Source organism: Anomalospiza imberbis, chromosome 4, assembly GCF_031753505.1.
Source record: "Anomalospiza imberbis isolate Cuckoo-Finch-1a 21T00152 chromosome 4, ASM3175350v1, whole genome shotgun sequence".
In the NCBI taxonomy this organism is placed as follows: Eukaryota; Metazoa; Chordata; class Aves; order Passeriformes; family Viduidae; genus Anomalospiza; species Anomalospiza imberbis.
In genome coordinates, this window is record NC_089684.1 from 4,866,162 (window position 1) to 4,882,832 (window position 16,671).

The 16,671-nt window shown below is 42.0% G+C and overlaps 1 protein-coding gene across 1 annotated transcript in view; it reads left to right on the forward strand.

The window, feature by feature from the left end:
* The first annotated feature begins 1,067 nt into the window (after nt 1-1,067).
* The window catches only part of MTNR1A (melatonin receptor 1A), a 51,438-nt gene continuing 35,834 nt past the window's right edge, over nt 1,068-16,671 (forward strand). Inside the window, exon 1 of the mRNA XM_068186874.1 lies at nt 1,068-2,368. Within this exon, the coding sequence (XP_068042975.1) occupies nt 2,176-2,368 (193 nt within the window). The 5' untranslated portion in view covers nt 1,068-2,175. The remainder of the gene's footprint in view (nt 2,369-16,671) is intronic.

Below are 16,671 nucleotides of genomic sequence, written 5' to 3' on the forward strand. Positions count from 1 at the left end.
ACCTACACGGACACATGCACTAACCTGCCGGGGGGGTGGAGGGCGGGGGCTGGTGGTGGGTGGATGTGGCTGTCAGGGCGTGCCACCCTCTGCCCAGGAGCTGCGGCGCCGCGCCGAGGGGTTCTAGTGCGGGCTGCTGCTCTCCATCTCCAGTGATGGATGGGCTTTGGATGCTGCTCGGGAAGCAGCTGGAAGGAATGCTCTGTAGTGCCGACACATCTCCCCGGGACTGCTGTTTATCGGGGCGGCGGGAAAACACGCTGCCATAATATTGAGCTTTTAATAAGTCAATAAGTGATCAAATAAATCAGCACTTCCCGCAGGAAACACGAGCGGTCTCATTCACCAGCGGGAGGCTGAGCGACGGTGCTCCTCGCTCCGCTGCCCGCGGTGGTGCAAGAAAACCGTGGGTGAAGGGGAAGCTCGGGGTTTCCCCGGCACTCAGCCGTGCAGGCTGGGACTGCGGCGCCTGCCAGGGCGGGGGCGCCGCCGCTGCCGCCACCGCCACCGCCCTGCCTGTCCGCGCCCCTCCGCGGCTGCGGACCGGCCGCTCCCGCGGTGTCCAGTCACCCCCGCCGCGTTATGTAAGTGCTGGTCACAGCGGCGGCTTTGGTTATCCCTCACCTCGGGCTGCCACGGGACACAGCGCCGTCAGCCCGGGCGGCTGGGCGCAGGCTGCGCCGCATGCGCCCCTCCCGCCCCGCGCGGAGCCGCGCACGACACCGCCCGCGCTCCGCGGCGGCCGGCGGAGGCTGCGCCGCGCCAGCAGGAGCCCCGCGCCCCCGCCGCGGACTCCCCGCTTGTCCCCCCGGTCGCAGCACCCCCGTGAGCGCTCCGGGCGGGTGGCGGTGGGTGCGCGGGGCAGCCCCTGGCCGCCAGCACCGCGCCCAGCCCTGCGCTCGGCGGAAAACAGCGCGCACTGCCACCCGCACTCGCAGCCCGTTATCCTGAATGGGAGAGTGATTCCCACGCCCAGTTCGCTCAGAGATTTTCAGCAGCTCTATGCCATGCAAGCGAGAAGATTCAGTCAGAAGACAGTGCCTTTAAAAAAAAAATAAATATTTATTTATTTTTTGTTTACCAGAGCGCCCACCGCACGAGAGGGTGAAGGGATACCCTATTCAGTCAACTGGGTCCTCCTCACGGCTGGGCAATGGCTCCCTGTTCCGTCCTTCCTTTGAAGCTAACGCTGCTTTTGGGGAACAGGGGATCCAGCCATCACCGGGCTCGTAGGGGTGGCACGGGGCATCCCCGCTACCTTTCTCTCTGTCTTCCCTGTGCAGACCGCCCCCGCTGCCCAGGGTGCGGGGGAGGAAGAAAGGCTGCGGAGGAGGAAGGAGGAAGGGGGGGCTGCCGAGGGTGTGCGTGTCCCCCCCGCCGGCCCCTCGCTGCGGCAGCACGTGGTGCTCCCGGGACGCGGGTCCTCAGACGCCCCCCCTGCCCAGCCAGCCTGTCTCCTTCGCGAGGAGCTTTTTATAGCAGCCCCGACCCGCTCCCCGATGGGAGGTTTCTCGCCGCGCTCACGTTACCGTGCGGGTGCGATGTTAAATAAAGGAGGGGGAGGAGGGGAAGGGAGTTCGGCGGGCGCCTAATTAAGAGCCGGCGTTAACCAGGAGTGCTAAAAATAGCGCCGAGCGCTGCAAACCACCCAACCGCAGACAGCAAGCCCCGTCGATCCCTGCCGCGCCTCCGCCGGTGAATGGAGCGGCCGGCGCTGAATGGAGCGGCCGGGAGCATGAATGGGGAAGCGGAGCGCGGCGTGAATGGGGCGGCGCGGGCGCCGCGGGGGGGCGCTGTGGCGCCGCGCGGCGGCGGCTGGAGCCCCGGCCGCGCACGTGCCGGCGCGGGGGCGGCTCGGTGTCACCTGGCGGCAGCGGTGGCGGCGGGCGGGGCGGCGGCGCGGGCGGCCTATAAAAGTGTCCCGCCGCGGCACATGCACACTTCGGGGAAACTTCCTGCCTGGAGTGGCGGCGCCGGCCGCCATGGGAGGTGCGCCCGTTCCTGCCAGCCCCGCTCCGCCCTAGGGCGGGCAGCCCCGCGGCGCAGGGCGACCGCGACCCCCGCCCCGACCTGCCCTGCCCTGCCCTGCCCTGCCCTGCCCCCGCCGGAGGCAGCGCTGGCGAGAGCGCCCGCTCCGCCGGTAGCCGGCTGTGCCCTGGGAGGCTCGGAGGCAGGATGAGAGTGAACGAGAGCGAGCTGAACAGCTCCGTCCTCCCGCGGGACCCGCCGGCCGAGGGCGCCCCGCGCCGACAGCCCTGGGTGACCTCCACTTTGGCCGCCATCCTCATCTTCACCATCGCGGTGGACCTGCTGGGCAACCTCTTGGTCATCCTCTCCGTCTACCGCAACAAGAAGCTGCGAAACGCGGGTAAGGGGCGGCAGGGAGGCCCGGGGGCGCCGCCCGGGCTGGGGTGGGTGGGGGTCCCGTGGCCTCTTCGCCTGCCGGCGAAACTTTCCCCGGGCGCGGAACTCCGGGGCTGGGCTCTTTGTCTCCATCCTGAGCTGGCGGTTATATGCTGTGACAGATGCCAAGAGCTCCGTCTTTCCTGCCGAGTCGGTAATCGAGCGGGAAAAGGGTATTTTTAGCTCCAGCCACTGAATCCTGGTGGTATTTTTAGCTCTCGGCAGTTCCCACCTAGAAAAAGAAAATGGCAAGTAAGTCGTATTTAAGAATTAAATTTAGGCATGGTATCGGGGATGCTGCCTTGGCATACAGTGTGTGTCTGTGCATGCTGGATGCTATTCTTCTGATTGATTTTCTTTGAGTTACAGAAATGTCTTCAGTAACAAATTCTCTGGTTGGAGCTTCAAATCAAGCGAATACGAAGTTGTAAACATTGCAGGATTCAGACAATTCCCTCCCCCCACCTTTGTTCGCCTCCTACTTTGCTGTCTAGGTCTTTGGGGAATGGAAAACATCTAACAGAAAACAGCTTTAGGCACTTTAAAAAAAAATCAGTCTCTAATTTTGACAGGATAGAATCTGTGCTGGTCTATTGAGTAAATCCCTCTTAGTTCATGGATTATTGGTCAGACAGGCAGGAACTTCTTCAGATTCATTCTGCTTTATCATGTCAGACCAGCTGCTGCGCACGTGTACCAAATCTGTGCACTCCAAACCCTATGCATCTTTCATTGAAAAAAATACAGGAGCATGGGAGGAGAGCTGTACTGGTAATGAAAGCAGAATTTCACTCCATGACAACTGAGAAGCTGCTTTTATTTTTTTCACAACTGGGCTGTCAGGGTCTTCATTACTACTGCACTAAGTTCGTTAGTTAATGCTTTAAAATTCATCTCAGGGGGAACTTGAGCTGGCCTAAGAAAGGTATCTAGTATTGGGCTCTGGCAAACAGTGGCATGCTTATCTTTCTAAGGTTAATTCAGGTAATTCCAGTGGGTTGTCTGCTTCAGTTTCATTCAGCCATAGTGGAATACCACACACAATATGAAAATGAAGAGTAACAGATTTTAGTTTTTTCTTCCCTGCAATTGCCACTGATGTAAATTCTGAAAGCCATATTACCTTCCGGCTTTCATTGGCAGAAATTTCATTCACAGGAGCTGGCAGGGTAACACGTACATGTAATTGAGAGGAGACTCCAACTCCAGGAGTCCAAGTGAGCACTTGACTACCCTTTTTCCCTGGAGGATTTTTAGATGGAGGGAGAAAGGATTGAGACAGGCATATTACTTGAGTTACTCTAGGGGAATAGGTGATATTGTCCTCCTCCTTAATTAATAAATCTATGCTTTAGCACTTTTGTGGGTAGTTTGCAATATGGATAAGTCTGGTAAAGTCTGAAATAAACATGGTGTCTTTTTTCTGGAGACATAACTGAATCCTTGGGCTCTATGTGTGTACGTAATCTCTGCTGTAGATATCGTGTAATTCCTCCTGAATCTCAACATGTGCTCACTTGCTTGCTCTTACTGCATTTCTTGTTCTTGCCTTTTCTGTCATAGTGACTGTTAAGAGCTGCAATAAACTGGCAACAGCTAGGAGAGTAGAGCATTCTTCTGAACATAAGTTGTTTGAGACTGGAACATGAACTAGATAACTGCTTGACCCTCTGAAATTAAAGATTAATTAAAACAAGTACATACTTGGTACAAAGTGGTGAATAGTTTGTAGTCTTGATTTAGGAGAAAAATAAGAGCAAGCTTTTAAAGTTCTTAAGTTTGAGGGCTTTTTTTCTTTAAAATATGGAGGGGTTTAGTAAATGAATTAAAGGAATCTTTGGAAACAACACAAGTTCTAAAAAGGTGTTGTAAATGTGCTTGACTAATCCTGCAAAAACCTGTGCCTGGGAATAACTTTATTTATGTGAGCACCACTTTAACTGGGCCTTCAATTAGGGCTTACTCAGGCAAATAAATTTATAAAAGGGAGTAAGTATTTAGAAGACCCTGGCCTAATATTTGTAAGTTTGAAGACTAAAGTCTCCCAAGTCTTGGTTTCCTAGTTCAGATTATTCAGGAAGAGATTACAATGAAAATAATCTGATTTATCCATACAAGTAATTTGTAACCTGGTAATGCCAAAAGCAGTTACAACTTTTTACAGAATTGTAATAAGAAAACTTCTACTTTTGCAACAACTTATATTAATTAAGTCTTGCTGGCACATTTATTGAGGAAAAAGGACACAGGATGAAAATTCCACTGGAAAAAGGTCAGGGAGGAACAGAAGATACCTCCTGAAGAAAATGTATCTCACTGAAGATTTTCTTCCCTCTTTGCAAGAGAGGACTAACAGAAATAAGGAGTATTTAACCCTTTCACAAAAAGGTGGATTTGGTGGGGGAAAACATCTTTCATCTCTGTCCTACTCTCTATTATATACATATGTATTGGAAGATACTACAAATTGAACCTGTGGACTTACAATTTTAAAAGTGCATTGGGGAATAGTAGGAAGGCCTAGAAAAACCTTCTCAACAAGTGGTGTAACCTTCCTGACAGTCAGAAGGTTAGTAAAAGACACTGATCAAAGCAGAGAAGTCAGTAACTCAAAGAAGTTTGTCTCAGCAAGCGAGGAGTGTCTGATACTACAGACTCCTTCATAGGCACAAGCATGGCTTCAATAGATGCTCTTCTAGACACAGAAGCTGATGATACAACTGGTAGGATCCTCTTTTATTTAATGTACTTGACTTGTAATAAGTTTCATAGTTCTGGTCTGTTATTTCTTTTATGGTGGCTTGTAATCCAAGAGGTGCCTGACACCAATTCAGTCCTGATGGGAACAGCTGCAATTTAAAGCTGACCTACACAAAGACTGAATTTGGTTTATGATATCTGTAATCTTTTTTAATTTTGAAACAAAGTTCAAGGGAAACATTCAAGGCATAAGGATTTTAATGACCATAGCTTGGTAGCATATTCATGCAGCTTGAACTTTAAACTGACGTGCCTTCTTTAATAGCTAATTTTTTAAAAGAATGAGAGAGGATAATTTTAAAAAGAAGTTTTGTGTAAATCCTTGTCTCATTTACCCTTATAAATATTCATTGATCAGAAATAAGGTCATTCAACAGATCCACCCTGGGAAGATGCAATAACTAGCCTTAGGGAAGGTGTATTAAAAAACTGTTAGTACTTGTAACAAGTGGAATTTTTATTTGAAACTGTCAACATCGAATCAGACCATCTCAGAAAACCGAGGAGATCATTTAAGTGATTTATGTAATACTACACACAAATTTGGTGATTGCTGGTATCCTTATGCCTTTGTTGTTACCCACACCAAGAAAACAATGCATCAAGAACAAGGTGAGGGAGCAGTTCTAAGTCTTTGACTATGGAGATTAGTTTTCTGGTAGTGACATTAAAATGTCAACACACGCCTGTTCTCTTGGTGACAGGTGGATTTGGGTACTCAGTGATTGCAGAACTGGACCATTCGAAAAGTCAATGATGAAAGTTTTCTTGAATGGTATTACACCTCTTGCTCTTCTTTCTCTTCCTTTTGAAACTTTCTCTTGGCCTGGCGGGTTGCTTTTTTTCTGGGTGCTTCATGTGCTGAGGTCCAGAGGTTCCCTGACTACCCCCTCCAGTGGAGTCCAGTGTGGGAAGGGTGGCCCAGCAGTCTCAGCCTCGCTCCTGTGTGCCTGTCCTGTCTGCTAGCACTTGGCATGGGTTGGGATAATCCAGGGACTGGTGCCACGCTGGTAACTAGCACCCACTAAATCAGGGCAGAAAGCTGCATTCACCTGCTTCTCACTGATCTCTGTTCTGTGCTAGGTGTATTTGGGGTTTTGTACTTTTTTCTAGTTTTCCACGTCCTTGGCCCAAATGTTTTGTTGCTAAAACTGTGTTACTAGTGAAGAAGGCATAGAGGAAGTTTGACATTGCCCCAGGGCAACAAGATACAGTTAATTTCACTAGGACTGCACACATGCTTAAACTTACCTATGTGTGGTAGCTACTTTTCTGAATGAGATGGCAATGGCAAAGGGAAAAAAACCCCAATGTTTGTATGCTCAATCTGCCTCACCTGCTTTAGATCCCAAGAGTTCTGTGAAGACAGCTCTGTGAGTGCTCAAAAGAATACAATGAACTCAAGGGTAATATTGAGTAAGGGTAGTCTCTCTAAAATCTCTTCAGATCAGTGAAGTCACACTTGAAAGAACTAAGTAACACAGCTACTTATGATTTTTTTTTCATTCTTTGCTGAATATTACAGCCATTGCAGAATTAGGGTTGGGAATCTATCAGTAAGAATTTAATTTTGGAGACTTTTCAAACTGGCCCTGGGTTTTGATTTAAGCAGTGTAAGAATCTAGTTGAAGAGTGCTCCTCTCTTAATGCATCTTCTAGAACAAAAATTTTAAAAATAAGGATGGAGCTATCTTTTGATAACCAGATTGGAGATATCATCAGCCTTTTCAGAAAAATGTTGTTCTTGATGATGTTTTGTTTTTTAGTTTTAAAATTATAATATTAAATGCTCTAGTAAAGATTGTTTTATCTAATAAATGAAACTCCTTTTGTGAATTGAGACTAATGAAATCATTCTTTTTGTCACAGGTGAACCTTGGACTTCGTTTTGTGCCCTGAGAGACTCTGGGTAGCCCGACAAATCCTTGACTCAAGGAAGAGAGCTTAGAAGATCAAGTTATAGCACAAATTCAGGGTTCTGATAAAAACTGAGATGTTGATGGCAATGAACATTATTTCAGAAATTAATAACTTCCAGTATTAAAAATGGTAAGCTGTTTGGGAGGAGGGAAAAAGTTTAGAGGAGATACTGAATTTTGCCAATTGTTGAACGGAAGCAAGCATAAAAATACAGTTTCAATAAAGTTGTTCCTCAGACTGGTTTTGATTGAATACTTTACTGAATCAAAGGTTTGCTTCAAAGGCTTGTTTAAATAGTGCTGTGCTGTTAGTTAGGTAGAGGTGAGTATTCCAAATAATTAATTCTTACTAATGCGTCTGTCAAGCTCAGATATTTATTCTTGCAAGATTGTGCATTTTGAAGTTTTTAGAGACATTGCTTTTTCTAGTGTAGCTGCTGCCAGTGGGCAGTGATACTCATATGGTCTACTATTTGCTGCCTCTTTTAGGTTATTTTTTGAGGAGTTTTCCCTTTTCTCATAAAGTTTTTTTTCATCTTATTTTTTTCGTTAGCAGTGTCCAATTTGCTTCTGCTCTTATCTCTCCTATTTCTTTTCACACTATCCACTTTTCTTTCATAACATGGACATTTCATGTCTTTCCAGCAGTCAGACATCAGCAAGTCTAAGTTAGTGACAGAAAATGCTACCAAGAGTAGGCATCCAGTGCTGGTGTGGCGATGTCCATTCTGTTTTTCTGGTGAGGCTTGCTTTCCTAGGGCAATAAAAACTTTGTGTTGTCAATTCAATGCTAGGCATCAAAGTTTAGTTTTGCAATGTCAATAAGAACTTGCCTCCCTTGCTGTTGGCAGTTTTTTTCATCTAGTCACATCTCTGAGCTGCCTTAAATACCACGTTTCTGCTCCTGAGAAACAATTACAGGCATCTGTTTCAGGAGGACAGGTGCTACTAAGAATTCCTCAGGATAACAGAAAACAAATTGTTACCAAAGCAAAAAATGTTTGCTTCTTGAATGAACTAATGAAGATGTATTTAATGTGCATAGTTAAGTAATGCTTGGGACTATAATACAAATGCTGCTACTAAACAAATCCAAAGTTCTTTCCAAACCTAGCCCTCCTGAAGTCGCAGGTAGATAGGTGGGATAATCAAGGTTTCTGCCTTAAATGATAGAAAAAAAGGTCTGATTAGCTTCTTACTTTTTAAAAAGAGAAAAAAATATGCAAATGAACTTCACCAGTGCCCTTAAATTCCAATGACAAGCATGCTGCAATTTTTTTTTTTCAAGTAGAGCAGCAACTGAAAGTCATCAGCAAAGCTGTTTACAACATCTGGATAGTAACTTCTGTAGCTTCTAAGTAGCTTTGTGGTAGTCACTGACCATTATGTGTAAAAAGTTTCATGTTCTGTAGGTTTTTTTAATGAGGAGGTAAACTTCCCTTCCTTGCAGAAGCACACAAAAAGTAAAAATTTTCAGCTCATTCTTTTAATTTTATAAATTTCCTAATATAGTACCAGGTTGTGTAGTTAGATATGCTTTTTGAAGAAAAGGTATTAGACTACTGGTCTTCATAAAAATTCAAGTCGTGATTATATCAGAGAATCCTGTGCTTGAGTTGGGAACTTGAATTTGGTTGTTTGGGTTTTGGGCAGGGTGGTGGGTTGGGTTTTCTTGGTGGTGGAGGACTCATCTTTTCCATTGCTAGAATTCCACTAACGTCCTTCAATGCTTCATTTGGGCTCTCTACCCTATCCTAAGAGCCCCTGTCCTCTAAAATAAGAGAAAATAGAAGCAGCCAATTTTAAACACTTATATGCGTGACCAAGCACTGAAATTCTCTAGTCAAACACAGACTAAGCAGCTGGAAAGGTTTATGGATGGTTTCAGATTAATTATATTTTCAGTTAACACCTTTAAACTGACTGTTCAGCTACCTTTATTGTGAAAGTTGGACTGGATATGTACTTTTTTCATTTAGGCCTACAGAAACCCCATTCAGCATGATGTGTATGTGGTGTTCTACACATGGTGCTGAAGTATAAGGTCTGTTTATATCATATCACCATGGGGTTGTTTGTTTGTGTGGGGTTTGGTTTTGGCTGCAGATGCAAGCTTAGCAAAACTGATTTGTATTCAGGGAGAGGTTACCAAGTAGAGGTAGTTTGCCCCTGTGCTGACAGAGGTCAGCTCCATGCTTGGTATTGAGGTCAATGTGACTTCTTTTTATTCAGCTGTTTCAACTGCACCAAGTATAAGCCTGCTGAGGTTATGGTGCAGCTGCCAGAACTTTGTTACTCAGCCACACAAAGTAGCCAGCTCTGTGGAGATGAACCAAAGTGGTCAATGGGCATGACTATAGAGATCAGCTTTGAAAATTGATATCCAGTCACACCATGCAGAAATTTCACCAGGTCTTTGCATTCTGGGAAAATATTACGAATTTTCTTTTTTCCCCAGTAGTGACTACAGGTTTCATTTTATGTTTGTTTTCCAGAATGACTGATAAACAGTTTTCTACTTCTTACTCTAATTTGATTTTTAAGGATGCATTCATCTCCCTGTTTGTATTTGGGAGACAAAAGTATTTTCATTTTCACAGGTGAAAGAGTCCAGTACAGCTAGGCTATGACATTTTTATTAGGAATACTTTGAAAATATGGGAGTTGCATATTATGAAGAATCAAAGTTTGCATAAATGCAAAATAGTAATTTACTTCAGCTGCATTTTTGTTTCATTTTGGATGAAGAGTTCATGGTCTTTAAATAAAAAGGTTTGTGTATTTTACATTAATATGCCCTGTCATAATTATAATAGTTATTTGCATTAAAGATGTCTCTAGATTATCTCTGACAGTGTAATGATGAGGTCTGCCTTCTGTAATTTGAGTCTTGCAATGTACTGCAACTAACATGCTGGTTCACTTAATTTAATCTACTTTTTAAAACCTAGGTTCTTCCCTTCATTCCCATTATTCCATATATCTCTGAACCTTCCCTGAATCTGTCACTGAATTAGCTCTCACTTAGAACACAGGACTGAACGAGACCTTTTCAATCATCAAATACAGCTTTCAGGTGCTGTAGGTATTCATAGAAATCCCTTTGGAATCACCTTGCCCCAACATAAAAAATATTAATACATTGGAAGGTGTCTCAGTGAGGTTTTGGATGCTGCCTTCCTTGAAGTGTTCAAGGCCAGTTTAGATGATGCTTTGAGCAACCTGGTGTAGTGGAAAGTGTCCCTGCCCACAGCAGGGGGTTGGAACTGAATGATCTTTAAGGTCCCTTTCTACCCAACCCATTCTATGATCCTCCTTGCCTGAATGTATTTTCTGTCAGTTTATATGCCTTTGCTGTTGTACCAGTATTACATAGCATTGCTGTTCCTGTAATGAGAATAAAAGTATCACCTCTTGACTGTTGCTTTGCTAGTCAAAGAAAGGTTGATATCAAATTCTGTTAGTCTTTCTACAAAATAACCTTTCCACTTTGCAAGGGAGCACCATCTCCAGAAGTATGCCTGATCTCTGGAAATAACTTCCCTAAAAGTGAAATCCTGGTTTTACTGAAATCGATAGCAAATCTCTTACCAAGGTCGGTGCCTGTCTCACTTCACTTTTTATCTCTGCAATACTTGCCAGTGAGTAAGAAGGCAGATGTACTGCTCATAGCCTTAAACCCCAAGTGTGGTAAGCAGAGAAGTCTTCCATAACTCTGGAGTTGGAATAGGATTTTTGTTGGATCACTGATAGTGTTCTAATAAATTTGAATAAAGGTATGGGTCATAAGTGCCTGACCTATATATCCTGAGATGGGTGCATTGTAGGAAGCCACTTGAAATTTCATATATAGTAGGTATGCAAGCTATTAAGTCTGGAAATTAATGCTTCAAGAACACACTTGGGAATAAAGAAAACACAAGAGACCACAAATGATTGCTACTGCAGTGCTGTCCTTTGTAGGGTTACAAATGGGAATTAATACTTTGGACAAAGACAGTTGTACTGTTTTACTTGTACTAGAGTTGTCTGGTCAGATCACACAAGTATATTCTTGATGTATTTGTACTTTTCTACTTTCTAGGAACTCATTGTTCTTTATTACATTCATTAATCAGAGTAATTTTTCAGCTTTTTTTCTCCTTGTCTGAAAAACTGTATTGTTGAGAATCTCTTCAGTGCTTATTAAACCCATCTTACTCTCCATTCCTGATGAGGTAACACATTCCAACATGTGTTGCTAAGCATTTTCATAGCATTGGCTATGTCTTGTCTTGGGTATGTACAGAACCACATTTATATTAAAGCACATGTAAATCCTACTGATTTTTACCATGTTGCAGAAGTTATTCAAACCAAAGTTTTCTTAATTTTGTGTAGTTTGGGTGCATGAATTTACAGATACAGATGCGTCCAGAAACGTTTCCTCTAATTTGCAGAAAGGTTTTTGCAGAAAGGACCTTTTCATTTAACTTTTTTTTTTTTCCTACTGCAACATCTGCTGGCACATTGTAACTCATACTTTTGTGTATTGTTTGTGGATATACACACTCCAGAAATTAGTCTCTCATACACAGGAGAACAATATTCAGCATTTCTGAGGGGGGAGAGAACAGTAATCTTTACCTTTGCTTCACCTAGACGCAAGTGGTGGCTTTAGTTCTTAGCATAAATTAGAACTTTGGTGTGTTTTAATTAATGGTTATTGAGACAGCTTCCCATGGGAATTTTTGTATTTGTGAGTATCATGTACACATAATCTTCATTGGCCAAGCTCATTCTAACTGTTCTGGATGCAAACTTTCAGGACTACAGAGTTAACAAAGTAATCCTCATCAAGCTCAGTAAAAGAGCTTTTCATCTCCTCTGTATACTGGTAAGTATGGAGAAGACAGCAATTTGTGTCTTAGCATATATTAAATATCTAATGTAGAGCTCAAAATGCAGTCAGATTTTCTTGCTCTTGCAGCAAAGGTTTTTAAACATTTTTTTGGCAAATAATTGGTCGTTTTGTGTTTTCACTTCCAAATTTGTGTACATACTATTGTTTTTTGCAGATGTTCTGATTCCTTTTTCTCTTGCCCCTCAGTGCATCCCACTACTGTAGTGCCTGATAATTACCATGAACATTTTGTTTGGTGGGAAACCGCCTTGATTTTCTTAATTTTTGTGGCATAATACTTGTCTCCTTTGTAGGCAATCTCCAAAAGTATTTTGTATTTACATCTGCACTTTTGTTCAATTATTTCTGCATTTTCCTGTGAATTTGACGTGCTTTCGCTCATCATACATTTGCACTTTGGATGATCCATCCCCACTGGGTATTGTGCTGAGGATGGCACAAAGATGACTACTCCTGTATTGAAGAACAACTTTCACTTGTCCTGCTAAATTTGTTTGCTGCTGAATTTTTTGTTTTCCTCTTTTATTTCCCCTACATTTTTCCACCTAGTGTGGATGTCAGTTTTTTTCTGAAAGGCTCTTATTTTAAAGTTGTTGTTGACTTGGGTCTCTCCCTCATGGTCCCCTTTACACGTTGTGTCAAAACTGATATTTATACTCTCTGTAAAAAGAGAATTCTGAGATGCTGCAGAACTTATAGGGGCATTAGGAATACTATCATTTTAAACAAAGTGCTGCTTTTGTAATTATTCCTGGTAAGAATTTCTAATGCATAATTCATGACAATCTAGAAGAGATTATACAGTTGTGCAAAGCTTGCACTTGTACCTTGTTAATACCACTTGTAGCTATTATCTGCCACATGACCTAAAGGTATGGCTGCATCTTACAAGTGTGGAGGTGCAGGAGTATGAATGGAAAAAAATGAGGTGTACAAGATAAGTTTAAGTAACCTAGTCAGCCTAGAATTTGCAGTCTGCTTGTTTTTGGTGCTTGTTTTATACTGGGATGTCCCATCTGTCACAAGAGTGATGCATCTTTTCATTGCAAGCTTTTTTCATTGCTAGTGGGTGTTTTGTGTTCCTTTTCTCAAGTTATTGCAGTGGCAGGCCTTTGCTGCCAGAATGTTTCCTGGGGTAAAGCTGCCTGAGCATGTCTTTCTAGTGCAGACATAACTATCACCAAAGCAGTGAATTTATTTCTAAGATCTTCTGCTTATATAGGTATTAATATTATCTCTTTTTCCCATATTTACTCAGAAAATGATTGAATTCAAATTTCATAGAGATTTCTGTTTCTGTCTTTTGAATTGCTGATCATTTGTTGTGATGACTGGACAGAATATTTGCTTACTTTACTCAAAAACAAGAAACTTGCTTATCTTGCAAATAAATCTCAAATCTTGGATTTGATGGTGTTCTTTTTGGTCTACTCTCTTATACAGGTATTCCAATGAAGTAAATGAAATTTTCAGTAGTAACATTGTGAGGCAGCTCCATTACATTTCATTTAAGCTAATACCTATTCTGAAGACATATTTATAGCATTATTCTAAGGACTGATTTTGTTGGAACATTTTTACATATATTCATTTGATAAGTGCAAATGCAGTATGTGATCAAATATTTTTTAATAGAAATACAAAGTGTTGACTTTTTAGTACACTGGAAATAAGGAACTGTCTAATGGTCATCTGTAAAGTAAAATTATTTTGTGTCTTCTATATTCAGAAACTCTGAGCCTATACTGAGGTAAGAAAAGAGTCATATGAGCTGACAAATTAGGAATGCAGTGTAACTGGAAAAATTGGACTACTCTGTCAGCTATAGTAGGGCACTCATTAGTCTGTAATCCTAAACCCAGCCTTCCTCTCACAGGTGTAATTATTGAGTTGGTTATTAGAAGTAAGGTACTACTCTCTGTATGGGCACCTGGATGGCTGCTTGGGGCTGGAGTCTCTCTGTTTTAACAGAGACTGCTCTCAGGATTAAAAGCCCCACCCGACACGCAGTGATTACAGCTGCAGTAATTATGGTGCTCCTGGTGAAACTGTCATTCTTTCGAGGTGGTTTCAGTCCACAGGGTGTCATTCAGCTAGCAGCCTCAAAATGGTGCTGTTCTTTTATGCTTTAAATTCTCTTGCTTCTGGAAAAGAAATGAGACCCTTCAGAGTCCAGAATATTTCAGGATGAGTTTTTTGCTGTTAGTGTCATTTGATAAGTATATATAGTTAAGTATTGATATAGTTGATAAGTACCCTGACTTATTTGCCCTGAACTTAATTCTTCAACTTATTAACTCCAACTTGGAGTTATTCTTGGCCACCATGCAGACCAGTACAGCTACTCAAGGATACCTCTGCACCATCTGCGAAATGGATGTTCATGGAGCTAGATGCCATCATAAACCTTGTTACAAAGAGGCTTTTCAGAAGGGTCTTGGCTTTTGTTCATGACATCTTGCTTCCACCAGGTTTCTGATCATCTTAGATTGCTCTGTTAAGGGAATGCATTTGATTCAGTTCTTGTACTTGATCGTCTGACAGGTATAATGAAACATTTTGTTGCTCATAAGTAAAACAAAACAGCATGATATCCAGCAAGTCCTAAAAGTCTATATAATACATACAAGTAGGCATAGTTAATTTTGTATTTTTTTCTTGCCCTTTTTTTCTCTGGAGTGTTAAGCAGCTTTAGGTTGTTTTCCCAACTTTTCAACAAGAAATGGCAGCAGTCTCTCCAATGCTGTTATTTTTGCTCCTTTGGAGGACCAGACTTAAAAAAAATCTTCTACTGAAATCCTAATGAAAGGGATGCCCTCTTCCTTACTGTCTTCCAGAACCATCTTCCCAGTCTTCTGTAGAATTCATTGACTCCATATCCATAGTCAAAGTTCAGATGTGACCATTATCTTTCAATCTCTGTCCATATGTTGAATACTAAATTTCTGAGCACTTGCATACATGTCACCTCTGTCTTGTTCTCCCTGAGATTTTTGCTTTTAGGACTGTTCTTTTTGTTCTTCTATTTGTCATGAATGTTTTTCTATATTTGTTCCCAGCCAAAGCTTATAATTCATTACATTTCATTTGATATTCTCATAGATCTTGCTTTATGTCGTGATTTTCAGGCTATCAGTGTAGAAAATATAAATCCATTGTCTTCTATTGCTTTTTGCAGTCCCTAGACAATTTTTTCCACATGTGATTTCTATATCAAACCCTGTTTCATTTTAAACTGTGACTATGTTTAGGAAACAATGACTTTAAAAATTACACTTTGTCACTTAATATACTCTGCATCTGCATCAAATGTCTTCAGTTTAGAAATCATTGTGAAACACCAGGAATGTTCAGCTATGAAGTCTTTTCTGCATGTACAGATATGCTTGATAGCATTCCAGTTAATGACTACTATTAGTAATATCTGGAAGAAAGTACAGCAACAATGCAACTTGAGTAAAAACAATTTCCAAAGACAGATTTTTTTAAAATAAATTGGAGAAAAAGAGTTGAACAACCTGAAATGTAGCATTTGGGATTTACTGGTAAGTATTTGTTGATTCTTGCTGTTCAACTTTTTGTTTGGATTATGGCCACTGGACAATACAGTCTGCTTGGAGTTAAGATGTTTAAACCAGTACCTAATGCTTTGTTAATTGTCCAGACAGATGGCTTCTTTCAGTGGATCAGCGTTGCCTTCAAAATTTCATGGTGTGCTGGCACTGTTCAGAGAGGAGGGGCTATGGAGAAGGGAATTATTAGGAATTTTGAAATTAGTCTCCATGAAGTGAAGCAAATGGTAGAATAATTTTGAATCTGAAATTCCTATTTTCTAGTTTTGGGAATCCAGGAAAAAACATTACTGTATGTTTTTTCTGTAAGTAGTGGCTTTTACTGATACAGTTAACTATTTCTTGGGTCTAAACTGATTTCCCTGGGAACACTAGAAAGCCCTTCAAGCAGTAGTAGTGTATGCATTGTGCAAACCATTGACACCAAAAAAAGGTGACAGAAGTATATAACAAAATAATAAGAGTAAGGACTTTCTAAATATGAAACAAAATTTTACAACCACATGATTTTTTTCAGAATTCTAGTATTAGCTTGGGAAGCATTTTCCAAGAAAATTAAATACTATCTGGAATTGACATCAGTCTGTTTTATTTGTTTCTTGACTTTTTTTTTTTTTTTTTTTGAGGCATGTGCACTGCTAAGTAATTTCTTATCAGCTGAAAATTAATTTCCTTCTTATTTTACAGCTGTTTGTCTCCTGTTACATCAACTGTTGTAATATTGTAAAAGCCCAGTTTCTCAGCCATTTTTCGTCTTCACTGTTTGGGTGATAGTGGCTTGTATGTAGCATTATAGTTCTGCTACTGAATCTACTTGTTCCAATACTTTATGTTCTCATGAACATTTCTCAGCTTCATTCTGGAACTTTTGTCTTTTGTCCCAGTCTTTTGTCCCAGTATGACAGCCAAAGTTCTTTATCCTAAATAACTGCAGAAAGTATCATCTTCCACAGCACCTCTGTGCCATAAAGAAGCCTTGTAACAGACTATAACTGCAGCTTTTCTCCCAACATGGTTTTTCATTGAATGAACATATAATTAATGCATTTAATTTCTTTTACTACATCCCAAATTTTATCTGATCCATCTTTCTACTTTCTGTCACTTATTGTCT